The sequence below is a fragment of the Gasterosteus aculeatus genome, chromosome 16 (genome assembly GCF_964276395.1).
Source record: "Gasterosteus aculeatus chromosome 16, fGasAcu3.hap1.1, whole genome shotgun sequence".
Taxonomy (NCBI): domain Eukaryota; kingdom Metazoa; phylum Chordata; class Actinopteri; order Perciformes; family Gasterosteidae; genus Gasterosteus; species Gasterosteus aculeatus.
Window position 1 is genome coordinate 16,422,454 of NC_135704.1, and position 25,505 is coordinate 16,447,958.

Consider the following 25,505-nt stretch of genomic DNA (forward strand, 5'->3'; position numbering starts at 1 on the left):
GGATGCACAGATCTTAAAGCTACATGAATCTTCTCAGCTGGGTGGCGTTTATTAAAACGAGAGTAGTTACATTGCAAACTGCTTTTTAGTGAAGGTCATTTGTGTTTGCTAGCGTGAAAATGAGTTGTATCAAGTTAGTACTGGTGTCACGTTAATGATCATTCATCTGTTTTCCAGTTACTGATGGCTTGTTAAATAGATGTAAAGGGGTTCGCAATGAGGGTTTTTGTGACTAAGTTAACGAAACAAAGACTTTTCCGTTTCTGTGCACATCGACAAAGCACTTAAAAGGGTTTTTGGTTCATGACGATGACCAAGTCTCTCTCCTTGACATTTTGATTCACTTCCTACATTCCTGCTTGTAATGAGTTCAAAAAAATATAAGGTGTGAAATATTAAAATCTTTATTTAAAGAGGCATTATTGAATATTTAAGTGGAATTTCATCTTCTGTACATGGAAATACTTAATCAATACTGAAATAAAAGCAAGCACCAAACTCTTTGTAGAAACTGCTTGTTTGTGCTGCCGACTTGTGGCAGGAGACAGTTAAAGCACATCAGAGGTACAAACATCACAAATCATGAGTTACATTACATTTTTTATTCTGCACCACGGTGAAGAAAAATGATAAATCCAGGAAAGACCAAGAAAAACAAATCGCGCACAATTTCTTCATTTGATGACTGAGCCTTTCTATTTTTTTCTAAAAAAAGAAAATTGTTTGTGTATTTGTACTTTCATCTTGAGTAGGAACCAATTGATGGACTAACACATTGCTACTTTTGGTCTTTTCGTTGAAAATAAGAGATCTAGAACAACAGCAAACGTATTATAAAATGCAGACGTTCAGATGTGTTCGTCCCGCTGAACTTCTCCTTCCTTTTGTTATTCTACGTAAAACAGACCAAATAGTGTGACAGGCGTAAACTTCACATTTGTATGGAGCGTTAATACATGATACATCATTTGAGCTTTGGCAAGCTTTTAATTACCAACCTCATCTCATGTTCTTCAACGTTAAATTGCTTAAATTAATAATTATTTCAACCAGCTGCCAGTCAGTTAACAGCAGTAGATGGAAATGCTAATTCACTTTACTGGAAATTTGGTAAGAATGTAAACTAAATTTGGATGCCTTGACCTTTTACCATCCAAGTGGGGTTGTTCAGAAGAGCTTTTGACACTTTTGGACCCAGTTGGAAGGTTCAACTAGTTTGTTTCATGCAAACTGAGGTCTTAGGATCTGAATTAAGACGGGAAAGGCTGGTTAAATGTGCCCTCCAGAGAACAAATGCATCTCCTCCCTCATAAGATATTTGCAGTTTAACGTGTTTTAGTAACTGCTGTCTTGTTTTGACTGATAACTCGTAGGCTGCTGCTCGTTTAACGCTGCGTATTCGCCTGAGCGCTCAGACTCACCGCCACGTTCTTCGGCTGCAGGCCCGACAACGTCCGCACCAGCAGCTTTAACGTCCTGCTGGTTCCTTTGAGGTTCTGCAGCGCTCCCTTCTTCTACAACAGCCTCGTTCTTCCCATCATCCACCGCTGCCCTGTTCCCCGTCTGCTTCGCCTCCACCCAGCTTCCCTCCTCCATCACGAACAGGTTCTTCATGGAGTCTGCCACCGCTTCCCTCAGCTCGTCCTCCGACTCCTCAAAGTTGCTGAGGAGCAAAAGTAAAAAGTCAGAGGCTTTAGATCGATGACTAAAACACGTGAAGTAAGACGAGGTTCGATCTGCTCTCCGGTTAGAGTTACAGATACAAACACTGCAGATTGTCTGCCATCATGTGGCCAGTGAACAGAAAGCGCTGTTACTTACGTGTCGTCATCGTCTGACCTCGGCTCCAGACGATCTTCATCCATCTCCACATCGGAGTCGTCCTCCTCTTCCTCCTCCTCCTTCCGCTCCTCTTCTGCTCTGTCCTCCTCCGGCTCTAAATGAGAGTGAACACAGTTCCGTAAATCAGATTTTTCATGTGGTTGTAATACAGACTCAGGTTTTCTGGCCATGTTGTAAGATAAATCGTTTAACTGATTTTTCACTAATGTGACTGTGCTGCTGGGTTCTCTACAGTGACATGCAGTCCCTGACCTGCATCCACTGAGTCCAGAGTTGACGATGTGAGTTCAGCCTGAGCGAGAGCACTCAGCAGGGTGTCGGGGGGGTCGTCGGCCCACAGTCTGCGACCGGCCGCCTCCTCATCTGAGGATCAAAATGTCAAACTATTAAAACTGCATTACAACCAAGAGAAGACTCATAATTACTACATAACAACTAAAAGTTAGGTGTACGGCACCTTGTTCAGCTTCGGCAGTGGTTCTGTGGGCAGAGTTCACCTCCATGTTGGCAAGTGCCTCCATCAAAGTCTGTGGAGTCCTCTGACTCCACCCCCTCCTCTCCGCTGACCAATCTCTGAGCTCTAGCTCCTCCCCCTCCTGGAAGCTCAGAGTCTGGTTCAGAGGGTCCACTTCCTGACCGGTAATCAGGGACAGAATGAGGAAGAGTCAAAGTGATGAAGAGGAACGAGAGAGATGCCACTTACCTCCGCCTTTGTTTGACTTCCATCGCCCTCTTTCTCCTCTTCGTCCTTGCTTCCCTCCTCTTTCTCCTTCTCAGCGTCCTCGTTCGTACTTTCCTCATCCAACCGGATCTCAAACATGATTCCTTTCTGCAGTAAAGTTATAAAATAAACAAGCAAACCACAATGAAACTTCTTGGCTGCTTCGTTCTGTTTTCACAAGCAATAACACACGATGAGGCCAAATAGTTCACCTATAAATTACCTGATTCAAGGTCTTTTGGGCCTTTTGTGCATTTTAATTACAGAATACACACATCACATGAGGAATGTTGATAAAATTGCAGGGATGAAAAGGATATCAGCGGCACACTCAGTCCAACTGACACCAGCTCAAAAAGATGTCACGTAGTGCTGTTAAATCTAAAGGGATCATCCTCTGAGAGCAGCAATGTCTGCACCTCACGTCATTTTGGCATCTGTCGAGTCATTGCTGCTGCTAAACAAAGATTTTGATACAACAACTTTGGTGATTCTAGAAGGATATTTGATGTTAAATACTAAACGATTTTGGATTTGGGTAGTTGCTTGTGATTAGAAGCTTTAAATTCAGAGACAGGTTAAACTCTCGCTTTAAGACTTGAGTGTCTGGAATGAATATTGAGTCACCTTGTCTCCGTGCTTTCTCTCCAGCGCTCTCTTCTGATCTCTGTTGTCCTCTCTGATCTCTCTGAGAGCTTCTTCCACGTCGTGCAGGAGGACACCAGGCTATGGGACGAACATAACTTGTGTAGTTTATTCTGGAATAAATTGTTCTTATTTTTACCACTGAAGAAGCAGGACAATAAACTCAAATCTGTGTTTTTTTTCTTTGCTGTTATTTATTGAGTTTGAATGCTGCTTACCAACATGTTCACTAACTGGAGAATAAAAACTGCAAAGGCTCATGGGTAATTTACCTGTGCAGGGGGAGCTCTCTGCTTCTGTTTCTCCACCACAAAGGTTCCATGCTGACACACAAGACAATGAAAATATACTAATGTTTTAGTTTAGCTTATTAGTAATGTTGGAACAAATGACACAGTTACTGACGGGAGGCGTTGATGTTGTCACGTTATTGACTGAATTACAAATTTCAGGTTTTTGTGTACCTCCACTTCAGCTCTCAGCCTCATGTGTCTCATCTCCTGGTGATACTCCTGTCTGATCAGATGCAGCTGTCGCAGGTACTCCTTCAAAAGCGCACACACAAACACACAAAGGGACGTAAACTCGGGATGTGGTTCAAAACGCCGCAGAAGAAGTTGAATATTTTCATAATACTCTATTATGTGGGCTTCATTCAGTCTTCACTAAACTATCTAAACTAAAACAAGTCACAACTCCAGAGCTGTAGAGTCGTCCCTCGACTGACAACTGTGCGTCCCACCTGCTGTCCCTGCTGCTGTCCCTCCTGCTGTCCCTCCTGCCTCTTCTCCCGAGGTGCAGGTAGATATTCAGGTTGCACTTCCTGCTCCTGACCGCCGGGCTTCCTGTTTTTGCTCTCAGCTGTACACGGACGCAGACCCTGACGCTCAGAGAGTAGAAGTCAGTTAGAGCCGTTTTTCGTTTTAAATTCTCAACATAGGGACATTAAAAGGTCTCTTTTCCATACTAACGCCGGCATGTGTGAGTGACAGAAGAGACAGCTTTGTCCTACCAGCTGTTTCTCTGCTCTCAGCTTGTACTGGTTGGCCTCGTGTCTCCTCTGCAGGTATTCGTTACGAGCTGCAGCCACACTGACGGACGGGAGAACGGTTTGGACACAGACATCCACGAGAATAAAATGAGTCTGATGTGGAATGTTTCATAATGAGACACACACATCGCAAATGAATTATGTCATAAACACAAAATCTGCTCCTTAAAACAAGCTTAAATTAGGTTACAACATGTTGGGAATGAATGTGCGGTAAATAAGTATCTACATATTTAGCTTAGCATAGCGTAAAGAAAAAGGAAACAAATGCTCCGTAGCCTGGCTCTGGATCTATTTGTGTGATATTCTGTTGTAAATTGATTGACAGAACAGATGTCCTTTTTGGTATTTGAGGTCATTTTTTCATGAAGTATCTGATTCAAACTTCTCAGATGTGAAGACTCCCTGCTGTTTTTTCTCTTCATTGAATATATTTGAGTCTCAGACTGTTGATCTAACAAACCAAGCAGTCTGAACACATCTGCTCAGAGGAAAATCCTCTGGGAAAATAATCCACAGACTAATCGATGATGAATATAGTAGTTAGCTGCAGCTCTGGGTGCATGAACACTCACAGCTGGTAGGGTTCCACAGTGTGTTCTTCACATCGTTCCTTCTCTCTCTCCTGAGGTGGAGGAGGAGGAGGAGGAGGAGGAAGAAGGGCGTCTTCCTGGTTCCTCCTCTTGAAGGCGTCCAGCTGGGCGTAGTGGTGCTGGTAATGGCCGACCGGCTGCAGCCCATTAAACCTGCATCAGTAATAGTTTCAGGTCAGAGCTCATTCAGGAGTCACAACACGACTGACGGCTGAGGAAGATTTCCGTTCATGGAAGAAATAGCTTCATTTTCACATGCAGTCGCCAAAGTTCACCTTTGGTCGGGCTGCCCTGCATCTGCCTGGTCTGCAGCTCCTTGATGAAAAGGCTGCAATCACAATTAAATGAAGTATTAGGCAAAAATAGAAAGAAGAAGAAAATATAGAAGAGTCCGTTTATAAGCGAAAGTTGAATGAACATTTCTAACTCTAGTTCCCCACAGTGATCATTAGAACAAAGAGGTTTTAGAGGGATCATTTACAGGCGGTGGTTTGCTGCTCTGATATCTGAGACATACAAATACTTTCACATAGTTAGTCGAGCTCACTTTGTAGTGAGAAGGAGAGTCGACTCTGAGAGGGACGTTCCAGTCGGGCTTAGTGAGCTGCTTCTTCACTCCGGGCCGCTCTGCTGCTCTGGACTTCTGGTTGTTCTCTGTTTTATGACAGTAAAACATCTTAAGTTAGGACCCCAAACCCTTACTTACGTACAAATTCAAGTTACTTTTTTGTGTGTATGCATGTATATTAAACAACACCACACGACCGCTGTACTCATATTTCACATGTGCACCCATAGGTGGCATGAACTACTCTTCCTGCTCTTGTTTGAAGTGTTGAAAAATGCTGAATGACACTATTAAGTTGACAAAAACACATGCAGAATGTGTGATGAAATAGTATGAGCTGCCAGTTCAGAGAGGCAAGTATAAACAGGCACTCCCTCAAGGATTGAAGAATTTAATATCTGATGTTACTAAAACACAAAGCCCGCCAAGATGGGACGCGATCACAATCGGTCTAATCAGGAGGCCGCCCAGCAGGGATGAGGAGGAGGAGAGAATTGTGTTTTCTTTTAATTTATCAGACGTGTTGAAGGAAGGCGGTTCCACCCGAGCCAACAGAAACAAAACCGGATCGCACTGAACTTGTGCCGGTGTTGGACCACTCGGTGGCGCCGGAATCCAGATCTTATGAGAACTGAAGCAACTTCACGAGAGACGTGCTCGGTTTCTGTCACTTCTGTTGTGATGTTGCTTCTTGTGATCTGCGACCTTACCTGCTGCTCCTGCTCTTGTTTTAATAGCCTGAGACGCTGCTGCTCTGTTTTGATGCAACACCGTGTGGCTGAACTCCTCCTGCAGCACCTGCACGCACAAGAAACCGCACACACACACACACACCTCGGTGTTATTTTTACTTCGATACTTCTGAGGACCCTCCTTCATGGAAAGAAACAATGGCCACCTACACATATTGATTCGTTACCTGTGGATCCAGGTGTTTGCTGATGTGCTTCTTCAGGAAGGGACGCTTGAGGACGGAGGTGACCGAGGGACGGTCCCGGGGGTTCACCTGATAAACGATATGAGTGTGTTCATATGTGTGAAGATGAACACTGAAGAGCGGCACTTTTCTAATTATCCATTAAATTCATTGGTATTTTTTCATCCAATAACAAAACATACATTTGCAACAGTATCACTTACACTTTCCCTATAAAACACACAATCATGAATAACAAACCACTTAATAATGACTATCACAACAAGTAAACATGTAGCAAACTCAAATATTCGACACATTCTATATTAAGAGCTTTCTTTACATTATAAGTTTACTATACTATGTGTGTTTACAGTGTCTGCATACAATTGAAGCTTCCTTTTGTGCAACCCAGGAGGATTTTCTGAACTGCTGCTCGTGCAGTTTCCTCATTCTGATAAACACACTCCAAACAAACTTTTTTTACAGGCTGAACTCGGAGAACTTAGCAGGTGGTTAAAGGAGAGCATGTCCTTTAAAATGAAATGGGTATTCTCAGACGACGCTTCAGGTAAACTAGCTCTCCAAAATATCACACTCCCACGCTGTGAACTCTATATCAGGACTCTAGGGAGTTTGAATTTCTGCCACAGTCCTCACAGTTTAAGTCGGAGTCATCAGGGAGAAAGCCGGAGTCGGCAGTGTGTGAAATCACTGACACAGGTGTTCGCCTCACAATTTAATTGAGTTACAAGTTGCGTCATCAATGTTAAAGTCCAGGTTTAGCTACAGCTGCTGATCCGCCGCTCATGCTAACCTAAGGATTGATGTGACTCATATCCACACACTGCAAAGGTGAAGCACATATTACGAGTGTCGTGACCTTGAAGAGTTGGGTGACCAGCAGGCGGAGGTCATGGGAGTAGTGGCTTGGTGCTGGATTATAGTTCCCTCTGCAAATTCTTCCGACCAGCTGCCGCAGACTGCTGCCCTCGAACTGCAGAATACAAACACGCAGTTGAATTATGGATTTATGATGCGGTCATGAGGCCAGTCCCTCATACGTATACAAAGAGTAGAGCGGTGCAGCGGAGGTGCCCAGCTATGTTGTTGTTTATAGTCAGCGTCTTAAGCACTACACGCCGTTCTGGCCATTTTACACTACTTTCTTGTCCTAATCAATAATCAAGAAAATAATATGTTGATTCAAATATAATATATATCATTGTTTATTGCAGCATTATTTTTGTTTCTGTGTAAGAGCCCAGCTGTTTGTGTGGGTGTGCTGGTTGTGGTGCAACTCACTGGATGCCTCAGGGTGCAGAGTTCATACAGGACGCATCCCAGAGACCAGACGTCCCTGCAGAGAGGACACACACACGCATTAGGAAGGATAGTAAATGCAATCTGATGTCTACTTATCTGTAATCATTTCTGAACTCTTTTCTTTGTTGTATCACCCCCCAGATGTGTTCCTCATGTTTTGGAGCTCGAGAGGATCAGGAATGGTATTTATGAAGTAAACACGAAGCACCATTACTGCTTCTTGTGTAACATTTTTCATGTTGAAACAGGATGTCACAAACGCCAGGAACAAAACCATTATGGGAAAATCCAGAACAGAGAAGTCTCTAATCAGAGCGATGCAGACTTTCTGCAGTCACTCAGCTTTTCTATTTCTTTTTTGGCGAGAAAGAAAGAATGGGCATGTGTTTGTGTGCACTTTTATCTTTCCTCCTCCTGAGGTCAGGAACTAGGTTCTCTTTGTCCTTCGGGTTTAGAATTAAGTTTAGGTGAAGGTTGAGTTCAGTGGCTAAGGCGTGGATCATGTGAATACGCGTCACACGAGTGTAGCAACCCAGACCAAACCCATGTGAGGGTGGTAAACAGGAAGTCGCTTTGACCTCTGTTTCAAAAACAGATTTCAGAGAAGAACAGTGAGCCATTCTATCTGAACACGCAGAAGAGAGGGTTGAGAACGATAATCATCATGCGTGTGTCTGCTAGCTGCACTTCTTTCCTCTTAGTGAGTATCTGTGTGTGTTTGTACTGCATTAGAAATATACTATGTGTATTGTGTACAAACCACAGTGTACTATGTAGGCACTTGTGTTAGTGTTAGAATGAAAGAGATGTCAAATAAAACCTGGTTCCATCCAAACCTACGTCTTGTTGTTGTAGGGTCGACTCTCGCAGATCTCCGGAGAGAGGTAGTACGGTGTGCCAACACAGGTCCGGGCCAGCTCCATGGTGCTGCACGGCCACAGGTCCAAACACAGCACAGACACGCCATAAAGTCCCACAGAAATGTAGAATCACTCCTTATATTCATAAGTATGAGGTGACCCCTTCCTTGCATGTATGTTAAAAATCAGGCCTCCAAACAAAAACCTCAACCTGCAGCCCACAGAAACAGCTGACAGGTAAGATACAGACAAGCAAACAGGAATACGCCTGTTGCTCTGCATTTGAACAGAATCCCAAATGTCCATTTAGGATTCCTGCTGGATGGCAACGTTTCCTTCATCAGCGTGAATACAAACTGTCTGTCCACACCAAACTGGGAATGCAATCTGTTTAAGCCAACAGGAAAGAGAGCACGATACGAAGCTCGAAGAACACCACTGTCAAAAATAAATGTGTTTGCTGGAACGTAAAAGAATAGGAAATCTCCCACTGTGCCACTTTTTCCCCTGGATGACAAAGGCACACCCAGTCCTACTCTCTGATTGGCAAGAAGTCGTTGTCAGCTTTGTTGGGCTGGTTAGGTAAGAATATCACGGTGAGCCGATGAGAAGCAGAGTAGAGCGGCTCGTGTCTTCGTTGTACAGGGAAAACAAATAGCGCTCCCGGTGTTGCTGCTTGTAGTGTCGTCTGCGGTCCTGATTCAATGTGACATAAAGAGATACTGGTGCATCGAGGCCAGAGCAACATTTAACTGTTACGGCTGGTTGAGGTCGAGCTAGTTTCAACTGCTTTATACAGTTCTATAGTTCAGGCCAGTGGTTCCCAACCAAGGGGGCGGATACCTCCAAATGTTCAACACATAAATCTGAGGGGCGTGAGTGGATTAGTGGGAAAGCGGGAAACAGAACAAATCTGTTTCCAGTTTCTTTACTTTTCTCTCCGTTTTTGTTTCTTTGTGTGTAATATTCTCAGAACCTCTTTTGTGGAACTGACAACAACTCAGTAACATCTGAAACATAGCAAGAGGACCAAATAGACACCTATCCTATCCTGCAAGCTGGTCTTTATTTACACAACACATTTTTACATGTCCTGGTTGACAGTTTGTGGAATGATAATGACTTGTTTGAAGGTCTTCCATGTGTTACTGAGCGCTCAGGGATAAACAGCTGCACTGTGTGTGTGTGTGTGTGTGTGTGTGTGTGTGTGTGTGTGTGTGTGTGTGTGTGTGTGTGTGTGTGTGCGCGCTTGGCTGCGTGCTGGTGAGGATGACACTGACTTACTTATTCAACATTCTTGCAATTCCAAAGTCCCCGAGCTTTGCTTTCATCCCCCGGTTGGTTAGGAAGATATTCTGTAGCAAAGGGAGAGCAGGAATGAAAGCATGTCCGTGTTCCAGTAGAGGAACAGTGACTGTGCATGTATCGTGTGTGGGTGTGTGTGGGTGTGTGTGAAAACAGATACAATTGATGAAAGATAGTGATGGTTGTGAACAGAGTCTGTGGTCAGTTATTTTTGGAGTTGGCAAACAGCGAGTTCTTTGTTCAGGACAAAGCTGATAGTTCAGCTTCACAATCCTCCGAACTGTGCGATGATACTACTCGTTGATTAAAAGAGTATTAGTCCACCCCAAATTAGTGAAGTTAGTATCAAACCCCGTAGGCCTGGAAGGTCAAACATCAGCTGAGATCAGTAAGGATTCGTGTCTGTTATTATCATTTTAAAACTTTATTTATACAGCAGACAAAAACGCGTGAAAGAGAAAACAATGAATCTGTGAGCATTATTTTTATTCCTATGTGTTTCAAGTTAGATAAACCAACTTTCAGAAACGCACAAATTGTGTCAATTAGATAAAAGTCTCAGTCAGATCAGCTGAGCTGGGTCTATTTCAACCAGACCTTCACTTGAAAGTGTGTGAGTAGTGAAGTTTCTACCCGTCAACCTTCTGCTCACTGTGAACGTGCTGCTTTTGAACGTAAATGGTCGCGTGCAGTCAGATACCTGCGCTTTGATGTCTCTGTGAAGGATCTTCCTGTCGTGGATGTGTTTGAGGCCGAGGCAGATCTGAACAAACCAGTCCACGACCTAAAGACCATGCGGCTCAGTGTTAACACCAATTAGCATATTTTTAAGAGCAAATGAGTTCCAACAGAAACATGGAGATTCCCCTCAGCCCTCCAGAGGCCAGAGGTCACCTGCTGCTCAGAGAAGAAGACTCCCCTCTGCATGTTTATCTTCTTCATCAGGTCTCCTCCGTCACAGTACTCCATCACTATAAATAGGCTGCCTCTCTCTAAACACACACACACAGCAAACAGTGCATCGAGTACATTTTGAGCACAAAGACATGGCTACATTTGAGTTGCACTCACCTTGAAATGAACTGAGGAAGCCCACGATGTTCGGGTGTTTCATCTTCGACAACAACGTCACTTCCTTCTTGGACGATTCCTTTTCCCTCGCTGACATCTGAGCAGAGAACGCACTCTTGATCCAAAACTTAAACCCGTTACACATGTGAACTAACACTAACGTCAATCAGCAGGGCTAACAACTGGTTTTAAATAGCAAACCCTCACGTTTGTCAGGACTTTGGATTTCTTTAATATTTTGGGATGCCGATATAAACTCCTCAGTTTCTATGAAACAAATATTTACTTGCTTTGAAGGAATCACTGCTCGTTGACATTGTGGTGGCTGGGAGTAAATTGCAATTTCATCGATTTGAAAACATTGGATTCACTATACAGTCTTGTTTTTTCAACCGTAGATTCTAAAACTAATTCTAATTCTAATTCTTCAGCGTCTGGGATCCGCTGTGGTTTTAAATCCTCAGTGTGCTGCAGGTTGTTGGTAAGAAACCATCTTTTACCTTTCTGAGGTTGATCTGTTTGACAACACGCGGCCTGCCTCCACCTCCCCCTTTGTCTCTGACGAGGAAGGCTTTACCAAACGCACCCTCTCCAATCTGACGGATGACCTCATAGTTATTCATGACAGATAGAAGACCTGCAACAAGAAACACGTCTTCCTTTTCATACATGTCAAATGCTTTGGTTGCTTTCAATTTACTTTCAATTTATTATTATTATTATTATAATATTATATTTATTATTAGCGTCAATCTATATAAATTGATTACTGATTAGTTTAACAGTAGAACATGATCATTTAACAAGATAATTATTTATTTTGTATTCAAAATATAAATTCCAAATACAGCAGCTAGCGTGAAGGTATGGCTAATTTACAGCTGTTAGATAAATGCAGTGTTATAATAAATATTTAAAACCGTTAAAGTTCTATATCCAGTCACTTTCCATCCATGTGATGTATGCGCACCTACAGTTTGTGTTATCTAGTAAATTCTAGACAACTCAATTCAACGACTAAATGCTCCCGTAGTGTTCGCAGTGTCAAGGGCCGGCGGAAAGACACCGTTGCCATGGAGACGGACACAGGCTACTAACCGTGCTAACACAAGTTGAGTTTCGGCAATAGAAAAAAAACGTTTTTCACATTTAGGGGCACATAATGACAGATATTCTTACCCTCTACAGAGTTGTGTTGTTCAAGTCACATAGTGAGATAAAAATCGGTAGCAACGAGTTTAAACTACTGAGACGTTCTAGTCTGCAGTCTGAATAGTGTCAAAAAACACACGGCGTAAAATAGAGCAAGTGCTAGGGGGAAACGCAAGGCATGCTGGGAGTTGTAGTCACGGTAGTTCTTTGCGCGTTGATTTTGATCAACTAGTCCCTCGAATTCGGATTCATTTTTCTATTTTTTAGAGTCGGTTTATATGTTTACATCGAATTACCTGAACTATAACTTAATTTGAAAGCCCAAAGAGTCATTATTGATCATTTTGATAAATTCTGAAAATAAAGTTTTACTGCTGTCCATATATTGATGTAAAGTATATTTTGAATCAAACTGTCAATCAATTCACAAAATGAAGTGCTCTCTATGGCGGCCTTAAACAGTGATGAGATGCAGTGACCCAAAGGCCTGCATGCTAGAACTCTTTCTGCAGTCTGGTACCCGCTCTTGTGCCCAACAGTTCTTGATTGGACACAATCTGCAGTGATGTCTCTCCGGTCCGCTCTGTAATCAGAACCAGAGGCTCAGCTGCTACTGCAGAGACACAATCCCTTAAATCCCTATTTTGACGGCAGATGTTTGGCGATTTATTCAGTTACAGATCATGTTGCCGTCACATTTTAGCCATCACACCCCCGAGTGATATGCCAGGAATCCATCATGTGTGTGTGTGTTTGTGCGTTATTCATGGTGCACTGCGTGTCACTCTATCTAAAAGAGAGGTGGAAATTTTAGCGTCAGAGCATTCCACTGGATATTTTCCTTATCAATACATTAATACATGTTTAGTGTTGATAAGCCAGGCTAACTACATCTTGGAACTATTTCTGCACTGAACACACAGACATGAAACCAATATTCCTCTCACCTTAGTGGAGGACGGAGGCTTAACCAAGTCTGTCTTTAGCACACAGTTCTTACCTTTCCAATTATCAGCTTCATCCACACTCCCGCTGATAAAACACACACAGAATCAAAAAGCCACACACACAAAAAGAGGCATAGCAAAAAGTTGTTTAGAGCTTATTTTATTTATTCATAATGCAACGCACATTTTTCTCTGGAGAATTGAGACAGTGGGTAAATTAATAGTTGCCCTCAGTAGTACATCATTTAATGATATTTTGGGCCAAATTATTTCATTTGATGTCTCAAGTTTTTGGAGTTTGTCCAACTGGTCTTGTTTTTCTTCTTCGGGTCTCTTCTTTTGACTTATTTTGCATTCTGATCCACCACTTTCTAATAAACACAAAGTTGTGTTTGAATAAATACTATTGCAATCACATAAGCCAAAAGTAATTTGTAAACTTGTCTTTTTGAAGTGCATCCTTCGTTTACTTAGTGAACAAAGTGAGATTTGTTGTACGTAAGCAATGTTGTGTGCCAGTGTTTTGTTATTTTTATATATATATATATATATATATATATATATATATATATATATATATATATATATATATATATACACATATACATACATATATATACACATATACACATACATATATATACATATATGAGCATATTAAAATGCAAAAACAAATGCCGGTTATGCTTCAAGCAAAGTCTGAGCTTCACCCCAATCATTAGGATTCATCTTCTGGAACAAAGAACAACATTATGAAGATCCATCCAATACTAGTAGAGATGTTTTAGAAGAATATTGATTAATGCAACTCAGCTAGAAAACAATTTCAAAATGCTTCATTACAAGTACAAGCGTCAACAACAAATCTGTGCAATGCAATGCTCTTTATTCTTTAAAATGAACATGTTTGGATGATGTGCAAAGGAACCAGGAACTAAACAGCGATCAGATTAATGTACACGTATCACTACGTTTAAATACTACAAGTGCAAATACAGTAAATGTCCAGCACGGATTCGTTTTTTACATTGTCTTGTCCAAATCAAATTTCTGTCAAGATTCATAGTGGACACAATAAAACACTCAACGTAATTCTATATATTTTTTATTAAAGAGCCGACCATGTGTCAGGCTGTCGGGTTGCAGCGGTTATGAACTTCTGCAGACCGCTTTGAACAACCTTCTCTCTGATCCCTGAAGGTGCACACCACCGCTAACCACCTGGCTCATTTCCCATGATCCCCCTGGGCGAGGCCCCTCTGATTAGTGCTTTAATCAAGGACAAATTTCCACCGCGATCAAATGACATGCAGGCTGAGCGTCCGCTGTGACAGCTGATCAGGGGTCAGTCCTCCAGGTGACGGAGGCAGACTCACAATCACACGATGACACTGCGGAATCACAGAGTGCAAATACACAAATCCGCTACTACAGTGCCGTCACAGTCATCCTTTATAATACTGTAAACTGTGTACTACTCAGTACTTAAGACTTTGCGCCTGATGGGAGCGTTGCATGAAAAGTAAGAGGGGAACATGAATGTCTGAAACTTTCTCAGCAAACACTGGCAGCGTACCGAGGACTCTGATATAAAAAATGAATAAATAAAAAACGCAAAAGCTTCGCGTACGTTTTTCCAATTCGTTTTATTCATTTATTGTGTTGGTCTGCTCATAACTTTAAAGAGATTATATACACAATTTAGTACAAGAGAAGTTATCCATGAGAACTACATTCAAAGAGACAACCCTTGAGAAAAAAAGCTTTTAACACAAGTGTGTGTCTGAACCCCCCCCGCTGTGAATTATATTCAGTTTCGATTCAATGCAAAGATATAATTAAATCCAGGAAAGAGAAGCACGTACTAACACTCTCATTTTAAGATCAATTTCCAGTTAATAGCTACAAACAGCAGACAAATTACAAAAACAAAAAAACAAATTCTCCCCGGACTGGTATAAAAGTCACCCTTTCTCCCGAAACTTAATGTGTCCTTGTCTACTGAAATACGTGCTCATGCTAATAATTGCATTTATATTGAATATAATTTATCATTTTATAATTAGCTGAGTTTTTCCATGAAAACATTCCAAGAGGATCCCGTACAGAAAAGTGGAAAAATACACAACTCTTTGCCCTTTTTGTTGTTGTTGTTCTTCTTTTTTTTTTTTTTTTAATCACAAAGAATGTTTTTTTTTACCAAACAGCGTCACATTTCATTCTTCAACCACTCAAACTACCTGAAGTAAAGGGCAGAAGAAAAGACAGGTGGGTTTTAAAACAAACAAAAAAAAAAAAAAGATCTCACTGCACACCAGTGACGACGACTCACTGCTCACAGATCAGAGTTTCCACCACAAACTTGTTCGCGAAGTGACGGATCTTGTGGCAGTTCAGAGCTTCACGCTTCTGCATACCTGCAAGTCACAGAGAGGGATTCAATGCACCGCCGGAGGTCCCCGGTTAGATTCCCTGTGGCGCCACGCATCCATTAACCTAAATTACTTGCTACGCTTACCCAGAATCCTGTCTCTGCGCTGCAGCTTGAAGGTGTCTTTGCCTTGGCAGAGGTTGTTAATGAAGAAGCCGAGCTGGTCGACTTGCTCCAGGCGCTCCGTCACAATCATCTCCTCGTGGAGCAGGTAAGACTGAGGCAGGTAGGTGCCGGCCTGCGTGGGGGTCACACACAATTACATAATCACCACTAACCGACGCATTCCTCGGATTAAGTGTGGAGCTACAGGCAGCAAACTGGTTAGCCTAGCTTAACATAACGACTAGAAACCGGGAGGATGGCTCCGTCCATATTTATTTCTCATTTAACTGAAACTAAATAAACTCCTTTCTAAAAGTGGTGAATAATTCCGTTGAACAGGAGCTTGTGAATTACCTTCACGTTGATGAGCAGCTCCATAAAGTCTCTGGGCGGCATGACGATGGAGGTGTTGAGCGGGATGACATAGCACTTGTTCAGACTCAGATCAAGGTAGGCGGTCAACCTCTGAAACAGGAAGCAAACATTTATAGATAATAAAGACTAGTTTTCACATTGAAGATTAACACAAGAAGAACCAGTTAATTCCACCACTTTTCCAATTCTCAATACAAAAGCAACTTGCTTTTTCACAATAAAAGTCCCCCAGCCTGCTTGTTATTGGTGGGTTTTGTAATGTGAAAAAATAAAGTGTTGACCGTCATTGACAGCCGGCATTATGTCATTACACTGACTTAGAAGAAGTCTTAAGAACTCACCCTCTGGAAGTCGTGGACGATGTCGGCCGGGTCTCCCTCACCGAACTCTGGGACGGGGACGCTGATGAGCTCCACCTGCTCCCTCTCCAGCACCCGGATCCTCTCCTCCATCTGCCGCAGGGGGAACTGGTTCGGCAGCTCCACCTGAAAATCAACGAAACTAGTTCAGCCCGTTGATTAACGGGACCAGTCGCGCGGGCGGTTAATTGGTGAGTATCGCTATAGTTTGCGTTCCGAAGGAGCAGATTACGACTTCAATCACGTGTCACGTTAAAGTAAAAAGAGAGTCACTGACTAACAAAGTAAACACGATGTGAAGGTGGACTTAAACCAGTGAGACCGCTGCCGGCGGAAAATCTATTAGTCAGTAACTCGAGGTCGCGAATCAATAAGTGGCTCAGTTTGTAATAATTACTTCACTTCAGGTCACTCTGAACACAAACATCAACACGTGATGAGCAGCAGGAAGTGTCCTGCAGCACAGCGCCATACCTGCTCTTCGTCCGGGATCATGAAGTCTTCTTCGTGGTAGTCCACGCCGCACACAAACACGCGGTCGTCCTGCGCCGACAAGAGGAGGAGGAAGAAAAAGAAAAGAATATGAGAAAGGAGACAGAAATATACACTTATGTTTGTAGTTGGAGATGCAAGCACGTAAAGCACATTGAGGGTTTTACAAGAACAACAAAAAAGAGGCGAGTCGGGCTTTCTGCTTCTTCACCAAATTAAAAAGGGTTTTTTTCTTAGTTTACGCAAATGTAATCCATAACACATAACTATAAATCCTTTTTAAGACTCAACAGCTGACACCATGTTTGACCTTTACGACTGACATTTGTTTACATACAAAAAGGAAAAAATGTACCCGTATTTTAATCCCATGCAGGTTCACAGCTGTAGTTCCTGTTCATTTTCTGTTTTGACTCATAACACCTGGAATCTGTTCATCATTCACGGTGATAAAAACCTGCCCAAGTAGTTCACGCTCGACCTAAAAACAGCTCTGTGCAATTCTACGTGCTTCAACCCGTCAAACAGTCTGTTCACATTCGTTTCTCTGTTGGTTTGTGGACTTCAACCTAATCGGAAACGTTATCATGTTTTATTTTATGGGGATTTACGTCATACATGATTTTAATGCGAGGCTCCTTGTTGTGAAACTAAAATTTTAAAGCCGCGAGTCCCAACCTGCCATTAGGGTCCTTAGCAGAAACCTCGATAATGGATTATGGTTTAATTTACCTCGTCTTCCCACCCTCCATGGTGCTGGTAGCTCACCTCCGGGTTGTAGTAGTGGTGGTACAGGTAGGCACCTCCGACCACCACTCCGGACAGCATGAGCGCCAGACCCAGGCACATCAACCAGCACCAGGCCCGGGACTGGTGACGCAGCGGCGGCGGCACTGCCTCCACATCCTGCGGGAGAGAAGAAGAGGACGAAGAAGGGCGGTGAGCTCATGACGTTTCAATGCGTTTGCCGTATTCATGTATTGAGAGATTACACAGTAGCTATAAGAGTGCAACCAATAAAGCCCCCAGACGGGCATCACTTAGGGAAGCCCACCAACCGGACCTGCTTTCTACCCAGTCACCTCCATGAGGCCTATAATTCATTTGAATAACATTTGTTTACTCTTTTATTTGCGCCTTGACTCCTGTAAAAAGAAGAAACACAAAACGGATCAGTGTGCTGCGTTGAAGTACGTAGAAGAAACCCGAGATTTTGACCGGGCATCTAAGGATTCTGGGTGAATATTTCACGGTGCAGAAGCAACCGGGACTCATCGCCATCGGACCGACGTCAGCGGATGAAGAACAAGCCCCCGACTCGTCTCCTGCTGCCACCGAGCGACACACGCGCACGCACACGCGTATGCGCACGCACACGCACTTTTAAAGTCATATTACATGTTGATTTATTATTCCCTAGTATTCTCTTTAAATGTTAATGTTGGCTTGTGCAGGCTCATTTCGAAGGACACATATTCTGCTATTTCTTTGAAAAAAAAAAAAAAAAAACACCTTTAAATGTCTGTTTTTGTTGGACTCCAAAACCACATCTTATTATGAATGGATTCTGATGTCAAACAGAGACATGCAGTAAAACTTCACATTTGAAAAAGACAAACCAAACACTTTTGTACAACGATAAAAATCAATTACTGTCAATAGCTAATGATGTCTGATAATTCAAATAAAAAGGCAGAGTGTTAAATACTGTATAACAACCCATATAATGGACATCAGATCATTATTTTATTAGAAGTACTGACATGAGAAGACAATCCTTCAATGTACTGTTCAAATTAGAAGTATTCATTAGCATCCGCATTTCATGAAACACCAAAACCCACAAAAAACAGCAGTTGTTAAAACGGACGCCACCTTCAGACCGTCACCGGAAAACAAAAGGAGAAACGTTTCTCCTGACGGGCAATGAGCGAAAAAAACGTTAACAAAGAAAGAGGAAGAACGTTAACAACAAAAAAATAGGGGAAGCGGAGAATGGCTGTTTGAGGACAGGAAGTGCAGGCGAAGCATTTAAAGAGCGACTCGGCGCTTCGTGTTGGACGAAGAGGCTCCGGCGAGCTGACAGAGACACTAAAGGCTGTGACGTCTCTGCTGAGTGAACGTTTGTTGGAGTCACTCTCGCTCCCTTTGACCCAGAGGGAGACAAAGAGGAGAGGGAACCAATTCTAAACAAGGCAGAAGGCAGAGGACGGCGTTTCCCTTCACGGGACGTCCTCTCAGGAAAGAGCCGAGTGCCCAGCGGTCGCGTTTAGAGGCTTTCTGGCTCGAGTTTCCAGCAAACACATTTATTTATAGTTTAAGAGGTAAAACGGTGTTTAGACAGGAGGGAAACCAATGCAGAAAACAGTTCTGCATATTACAAAACAAAATAAAAACACAAACATATGTGTATATGGTTAGTTAAAAAAAATGTAAATATGAGCCACAATTGAAAAGACAGAATAATTCGACTCGGACCAAAGCTGCTGCTGCGCCTTCGCCCGGCCGACATTCCTCCCGGTATCAGTCGTACCGTGTGTCGTAACTCTTCACGCTCAGTAACCTGCTCCCCAGTCTGGACTTTGTCGCTCTGTATTTCGTCATCACGTGGCGGCTCAGTTCAGCGATATTACAGGTCAAGCTGATGAATTCTAAGAGGCAACCTGCTTCGAACACACAGAAAGTAAAATGCTACGTCAGTTCAGAAATTCAACTGCTTCCCCTGTTTGTGTCCCCGATGCTCTTCCTGTTTCACAGACTCTAAAGCGCCACCGACAAGAACCGACAGGCCTCCAGGCCGCCATTTCATAACTCCAGAACACACGTGTACACGCACACGCCCTCATTAACGCGATCACGTGTCAACGCAGTGAAGTACGCCAACTTTACACACAGCAGGGACAAAGCGTCCAGTTAGAAACACCCTCACTGAGGAGTGGACGACGAGGCTGCTGCTGAAGGAAACCGCCGTTACAGATAAATTAACTAAACAAAAGGAGTAATGTTATTTAAATGGATCCATGTTCAACCTTTAAATTACATTTCAGAGGAAAAAGAGAATACAATTATTTAGTATAGTATTGGCATTTTATATAATTTCACTATTTGGAATTTGCCTTTTAACCACAGCGTTATAGTCGTAATGACTATATGGTTATTATGCTCGTCTTGCTGGATTAAAACCATTTATTCTACAGTCTTTTTTTTTTTTTTTAACGGCATTATCACGACTAAAGTCCCTGATCCTTTACATCGTCCAGTCCTCGGTAAACATGTTAAGCGGATAAGTCTGCTACTCTGAGCATCGTCTCACCTGAGAGCGGCTTTTGTTTCCGTCTCCGTGGAGACGGGTGGGTATCAGTGTGCAGGACGCGGGCTCAGTTTCCCTGAAACTCCATCCTCTGACTCCACAGACGGCCTCGACACGCGCCGAAAAGCTGTGCTGGAATCCCGACCAGAACAACCCTCTGAGGTTTAGAGAGGACGAGAAGCCCCCACGATTATCTTATTCAGATCTCTGCAACAAACTCCTCCTCAAAACCTCTGGTGGTGCCGGCTGCCTGGACGAGGGCACGTTTCGTACCGCCGGCCGGGAACCAAGCGAAGGAACCGCGCACACATCCGGTTATCGAGAGTCCACCAGCACAGGGGAACTCAAACAAAGTGGAACTATGAGTTCAAAACCAACTGGAATATTTCAAACATCCAACTAAGGACCAGGAAAGAAATGCAACTTCCTCGTGTTTGGTTATTTACACAAAAGCTCTTCAATCTGATTAATTCTCTTGTAAACGTTCTTTGTTTCAACAATGGCGGTATCGCTTTTGACGCAAGCCTAGAAAATTGGGTCGACGCATGCGGGGAGGTGTGAAAAGGCACGCAAGGGACACGCATGGAGCTCTTGCGTCTGCGTGTCCTTGCGTCGCGCTGAAAACACAGAAGCATAAACTAGGCTTTAACCAGAGCGGTCGGCGCCCCCCGTAGGAGGCCGCTAAGTCTCTCCGACTGAATAGCTCTGACCGATTAAACCATAATCCGTTTCAAGCAGTCTGCGACCCTCCGACCACAATGGAGTTGGTGGGGCAGGAGGGGGGTGGGGGCAGTAGCTCAGGAAGAAACTCGGGCTGTAATCCTGTAATGTAGCCGCGGAATCTCTTACCAAATGAGCTGGGTCGGGTGCAGCCAGGGGGATGATGCTGCCTGTTGGTGGTTTACGTACGAAGGGTTCGACGTGACGGACACGAGTTTAACCGCTGCTTCCAAGCTTCTGAATGGTAGTTTAAGGTGTCAATGTATCGAAGTATAAGCTACAAAACCATCAAGTGACCGTTCCATCTCAAATTACAGAGGAAAGGGAGAATAAACCGGCCGTCTTTATTCCTAAAAAGAATCGTCTGAAGCGGTTTGGTTGGAAATTCAGGGTTTGTGCAAAGTTCGCGGCGCAGTTGTGCGATCTGCACGAGGAACGTTTCTGGCAGCCGCAGATGGAGAGAGATGGAAATCCTGTTTATGAATGCATCACCTGCTGACTGCAACACAAACACCGAGGTCTGCAAGCAACTAATGACTATTATTGTTATTCATTCACCACTAAACAGGGAATCTCAATTACTTCCTCAATCCAAACGGGAAAGGCCGATCTGACCAGAGGTTTCGTTATTTGACCGTTGTGCAAGAAAAGGAAACGAACACGATTCCTCGTGATTTAGAAAGCGGACCCTGTGAATGTTTAGCGTTATTGATTGATTAAGCGATGGTGTGCAGTGCACCAGTTACCTGAAGCAAGGAAACACAGCTCAGGTGAAAAGGAAATCTGTGCATAACAACATTTATCTAATAAATATTTATCTCAGTGTTTTTTTTCCACCAGCTGCAGGAATAAAAAGGAAAACAAAGCATCACGTGCTCTTCACCCGCACATGCAAAAAGGGACGTAGTGAAACACGTTATCAGCGAGGTCGGCAGCAGCCAACACGTCTTAATAAAGCTTCCTTCCTGCAGTCGCCGCCCGCTGACTACGACTGCATCCGCCGCCAAGCAAGGCAGCGTCTACGAAACCACATGTACAGTTCCCCTTCTCGCCAAGAGCAAAAAAAACCACGTTTGCTCAGCTGGCTCCATGGCGGACAATTAATAAACCCAATTTGTGACAACCGTTCGGTTGCGAAGGAGGAAAAAAACGGAACAAGCGTCAAGTACAGCGTTCAAACACTAAAAAAGAAATGAAGCGTTTCTGTTTGAAGATCTTAAGATGAAAGCGGGCGACGTGTGGCGGGAAGTCGCTTAACCTGGATTCACACGCCGCCTCGGCTGACGCGTTAATGTGCAGGGAGATAATCTCGGCTGCGTGGAGGTTATTTTCAGCTCATCGCAAACTGAGAACCAGTGGAACACATTTTCTTCTACAATTAGGTGTTGAAAAAAAGATAAACTTCAATAATGCATCCGTTACAAGTAATAGATTTTCAGATGAGTATTTTTTTTCTCAATCAGTTATTCTGTCGATTGAGAGGGTTTTAATGCTTTCGGGTGCAGACTGTAAATGGCTGACCGGTCTATCTGGTTTCTAATTGAGCCGAACGCGTAGCGACTTGACGTCCTAACGAGCAGAATCAGCAAAGACACAGCAGGACATGAATTGTTTATTTGCATAAAGTCGAGCCAATAAAGTGCCGATTGGCTCCAACGATGCTCGGGATTAATTAAGAGTGGCCACGAACCCACCTGATGTCATACGTGTTGAGTTAAACACCAGCACCTCCGTCTAAGTTCAGACACAAGCATTTATTTAAGACTTTAAGAACTTGACGACAACCTCTAAGTGATCAAATTGAAAAAATGGCTGTACCTAAGTACAATTTTATGGAAATTTGCTTGGAGTACATACTTGTAAGTTTACTCTATTTAAATCAATTCAAACCAGTTGCTAACAAAAACCTGTGTTAGTAACCTTAAATACTATTAGCTCTTAAGACATTGTTCCCAAGCAGGGAATTCATATGCTAACCAAATGCATATAAAAGTAATATATGTATATCGACACACACAGATATATTATTTTAATGTTGCATCCGTCACCTAACAAAATGTTAGACAGGAGTGCCAGAGAATCATTCAAGCAGCATTGCGTCACGGTGCCGATGCGCTTATTTACTGTAACCAAACCCATTTATCCCACGCATATCGCCCTGCAATACAAGAGTCTTTATCGCGTCAGCAGAGTTCCATCTGATGCTTTTCCGAGACAAGCATGAATATGTATTAATAGTACGTTTTCAAAGCACGGAGATCCTTATCAAGACAAGAGTGAGTCATACCGAAAACGGACCCAGACCACCGCAGAACCCTCAATAACCGAGATATGCAGAACAGCAGCTCCTCGTGAAACACAATGAGAAGTCTGCAGCTGCATGGGATTGTTGTTCCACAACAGGGTGGAGACAAAACGAGGTCACAGGAAAGCTTTCAGCTAGACTTTATGCCCACGGAGAAAGAGACAATCAGCTTCAGTAGTCAGCGGTTTTCAACCTCGACTCAACAGGATTGTTCGTCCAAGTCGTCTGCAGGATTAAAGTGTGCACACTTTATCATTAAACAGGAACATTCAACTAAGCAGCTTGACAGCAACGGGTTTTTCTTTTTTCAAAGTAATCAAAACCTAGAATGATTATTGGTAAACCTGCAAATCATTATTGGTATTTCTCCTTGGTTTACTGACCCCCCTCCCCCAAGAAATACAACCCTGGAGAACAACTTTCGACAACCACCCCCCTGGGACTTGTAACAGGAAGTGAACTCTTTGCATCGAATAGCCTTGTCCGTCTAATTTAGACCAAACTCTTCGTTTTCCAGAAGAGATCAGATGCTGTTACCTGTTGGGGCCGAAATATTGATTTCGCTTGGTGCTCATGTTGGCTAATAATCGGCTTGCATTTCGTAATAGTGACGCACTTTGGCGCAACAAGACAAAGGGTCGTTTTTATTGTTACTAAAGAGCACAGATTGAACAAATAACGTCTTTAAACATCAACATGGGAGAAAAATGGACAAAGACAACGTAAAACACAAGCTGGCCCACCTGAGAAAATTATTGATTACTGTGAATTCATTTATCGAGTAATAAAACTAAATAAAACAACACACGTTGAGTTCGATGAGTTTTCTGGATTGCAAAATCATGTGTAGAAAAAAAGGGGAAGAAAATAACTAGCTACCCTTTATGTAACGTTACGTCGAAGTTTTAATCACAAACCCGGAAGAATGGTTTGGTAATTTGAGTAACCAATTTAAATATAAAAACTAGGTTTAAAATTTGGCATAAAAACCCGACAGAAATTGACGGAATTGATTGTTTTAAAATAGGAGTAGACACAAAAACTGCACAATATTAAATATATTATTAGATTACGTTTTTCAAAGAATAAAACATAAAATTCAGCATGAGACGGTTTCATAAGTCAAACACTAACTCAACGCCATATAACGTTAGCATAATACCTTTTACTAGAAATAAGAGTTCGAAATGTAAATGGAGAACGTGTCAAAACGAAACCACCGTGTTTCATAAAAACTGCGCTTGTTGGAAGCTAACGTATCGTTAGCTCCGTTAGCCATTTTCTACTCACTTTGTCCTCCTCGGGGATCAGAGTTTCGGCGTCCTTTTTCACATCTTTCTGAGCCAAAGCGGAGCTGAAAGACACCTTCACCATCGTGGAAGTAACCCTGAACAACTCCGGCGAGAAAAACGAACTTTGAACAAGACTTGAGGGGAACTAAACAGAGGCAACTGCTCCGAAGTAAAGAAGTCACTCTTCTCTCCGGCCAAGTATGATCTGTTGTGATAACGGAGGGCGTCAAACTGGGCAGAAACATAGAACCAACATCCGGTTTGGTTTCAAAATAATAGCATAATGCCAAGACCTAGCAACCTTCTCCCGTGATCTTAAGCAAATGTTGCGGAACTAATAATACATTTATTAGTTATTTAGTACATTTACTTAATTAAGTAAAGCACTTTACTAGAATGTTGAGGTGTATTTTCTTGAGTTTGAACAGTGTTAGATTATATACATATATCTTTGGTTGATAAAAATTCTGAACCATTACTCTCAAATTTGAATTACTTTTGTCATGTTAGGAATCAGGAATCAGGAAACATTTATTGCCATAATATGTCAGACATACAAGGAATTTGACTTGGCGGTTGGTGCATAACAGCAGACAGTACGACAATGGACAACAAGACAATGCAGGATGAATAAAATAAAAAATAATGCTAGTTAAAAAACAAAAAAGGTTAATAAAAGTTAAAGTTAAAAATATTTAAAAATTAGGAATAAAGTGCACCAGCGAATAGAAAGTGAGCGTGTGCAGTGAGAAAGAAAGTGACCGGTGGAATGTCAGAGTCAGTCAGTGGGGGACCGGGCTCTGTTGATGAGCCTGACTGCCGACAGGAAGAAACTTGTGTGGCGGGAGGTCTTACTCCAGATGGAAAGGGGCACAAACAGGTTTTGTCCGGGGTGAGAGGGGTCGGCTACAATCTTTTTATCTTGCTTCAGGATTCTAAAAGCGAACAAGTTCTCCAGGGACGGCAGATTGCAGCCGATCCGCCTCTCTGCAGAGCGGATGACACGCTGCAGACTGCCCTTGTCCTTGGCTGTGGCTGCAGCGTACCAGACGGTGATGGAGAAGCAGAGGATGGACTCCATGATGGCCGTGTAGAAGTGGACCATCATCGTCTTTGGCA

At 42.9% G+C, this 25,505-nt stretch overlaps 2 protein-coding genes across 5 annotated transcripts; both read right to left on the reverse strand.

Moving 5' to 3' along the window:
- Nucleotides 1-12,286, reverse strand: nek5 (NIMA related kinase 5). 3 transcript variants are annotated; one of them, XM_040202036.2, is made up of 24 exons: nt 12,078-12,286; nt 11,399-11,535; nt 10,899-10,995; nt 10,722-10,819; nt 10,528-10,611; nt 9,807-9,877; nt 8,503-8,589; nt 7,642-7,696; nt 7,220-7,333; nt 6,340-6,426; nt 6,131-6,218; nt 5,400-5,506; nt 5,128-5,180; nt 4,835-5,005; nt 4,221-4,299; nt 3,951-4,094; nt 3,673-3,753; nt 3,481-3,531; nt 3,191-3,289; nt 2,546-2,671; nt 2,300-2,474; nt 2,095-2,205; nt 1,822-1,936; nt 1-1,663 (listed from the first exon to the last, which is right to left on the reverse strand). In XM_040202036.2, exons 2-24 carry the CDS (start codon nt 11,519-11,521, stop codon nt 1,336-1,338), a joined length of 2,544 nt encoding a protein of 847 aa, XP_040057970.2. In that variant the 5' UTR covers nt 11,522-11,535; nt 12,078-12,286; the 3' UTR covers nt 1-1,335. The 3 variants fall into 3 exon arrangements, with proteins under 3 accessions (XP_040057970.2, XP_040057971.2, XP_077946558.1); XM_040202037.2 differs by having other exon boundaries at nt 3,951-4,088; nt 12,078-12,277; XM_078090432.1 differs by lacking the exons at nt 8,503-8,589; nt 9,807-9,877; nt 10,528-10,611; ... (2 more) ...; nt 11,399-11,535; nt 12,078-12,286 and adding an exon at nt 7,797-7,896 and having other exon boundaries at nt 3,951-4,088.
- A 2,338-nt stretch (nt 12,287-14,624) lies between these two features.
- On the reverse strand, nt 14,625-24,720 carry itm2bb (integral membrane protein 2Bb). Of its 2 annotated transcripts, none has more exons than XM_040202044.2 (7): nt 24,385-24,720; nt 17,492-17,665; nt 16,742-16,810; nt 16,250-16,393; nt 15,888-15,998; nt 15,516-15,666; nt 14,625-15,414 (listed from the first exon to the last, which is right to left on the reverse strand). In XM_040202044.2, exons 1-7 carry the CDS (start codon nt 24,466-24,468, stop codon nt 15,326-15,328), a joined length of 822 nt encoding a protein of 273 aa, XP_040057978.2. In that variant the 5' UTR covers nt 24,469-24,720; the 3' UTR covers nt 14,625-15,325. The 2 variants fall into 2 exon arrangements, with proteins under 2 accessions (XP_040057978.2, XP_040057979.2); XM_040202045.2 differs by having other exon boundaries at nt 17,528-17,665; nt 24,385-24,679.
- Between the last annotated feature and the right edge of the window lie 785 nt (nt 24,721-25,505).

Coding starts and splice junctions, on each gene's coding strand:
- nek5 (XM_040202036.2), bottom strand. CDS start 11,521: ATGAATAACTATGAGGTCATCCGTCAGATTGGAGAGGGTGCGTTTGGT. Junction 5,181..5,399: donor ACTCTCCTTCTCACTACAAA/GTGAGCTCGACT, acceptor TTGTGATTGCAG/CCTTTTCATCAAGGAGCTGC. Junction 5,006..5,127: donor GCAGGGCAGCCCGACCAAAG/GTGAACTTTGGC, acceptor TTACTGATGCAG/GTTTAATGGGCTGCAGCCGG.
- itm2bb (XM_040202044.2), bottom strand. CDS start 24,468: ATGGTGAAGGTGTCTTTCAGCTCCGCTTTGGCTCAGAAAGATGTGAAA. Junction 16,394..16,741: donor TGATCCCGGACGAAGAGCAG/GTATGGCGCTGT, acceptor GTTGATTTTCAG/GTGGAGCTGCCGAACCAGTT. Junction 15,415..15,515: donor GCGCAGAGACAGGATTCTGG/GTAAGCGTAGCA, acceptor TGTGACTTGCAG/GTATGCAGAAGCGTGAAGCT.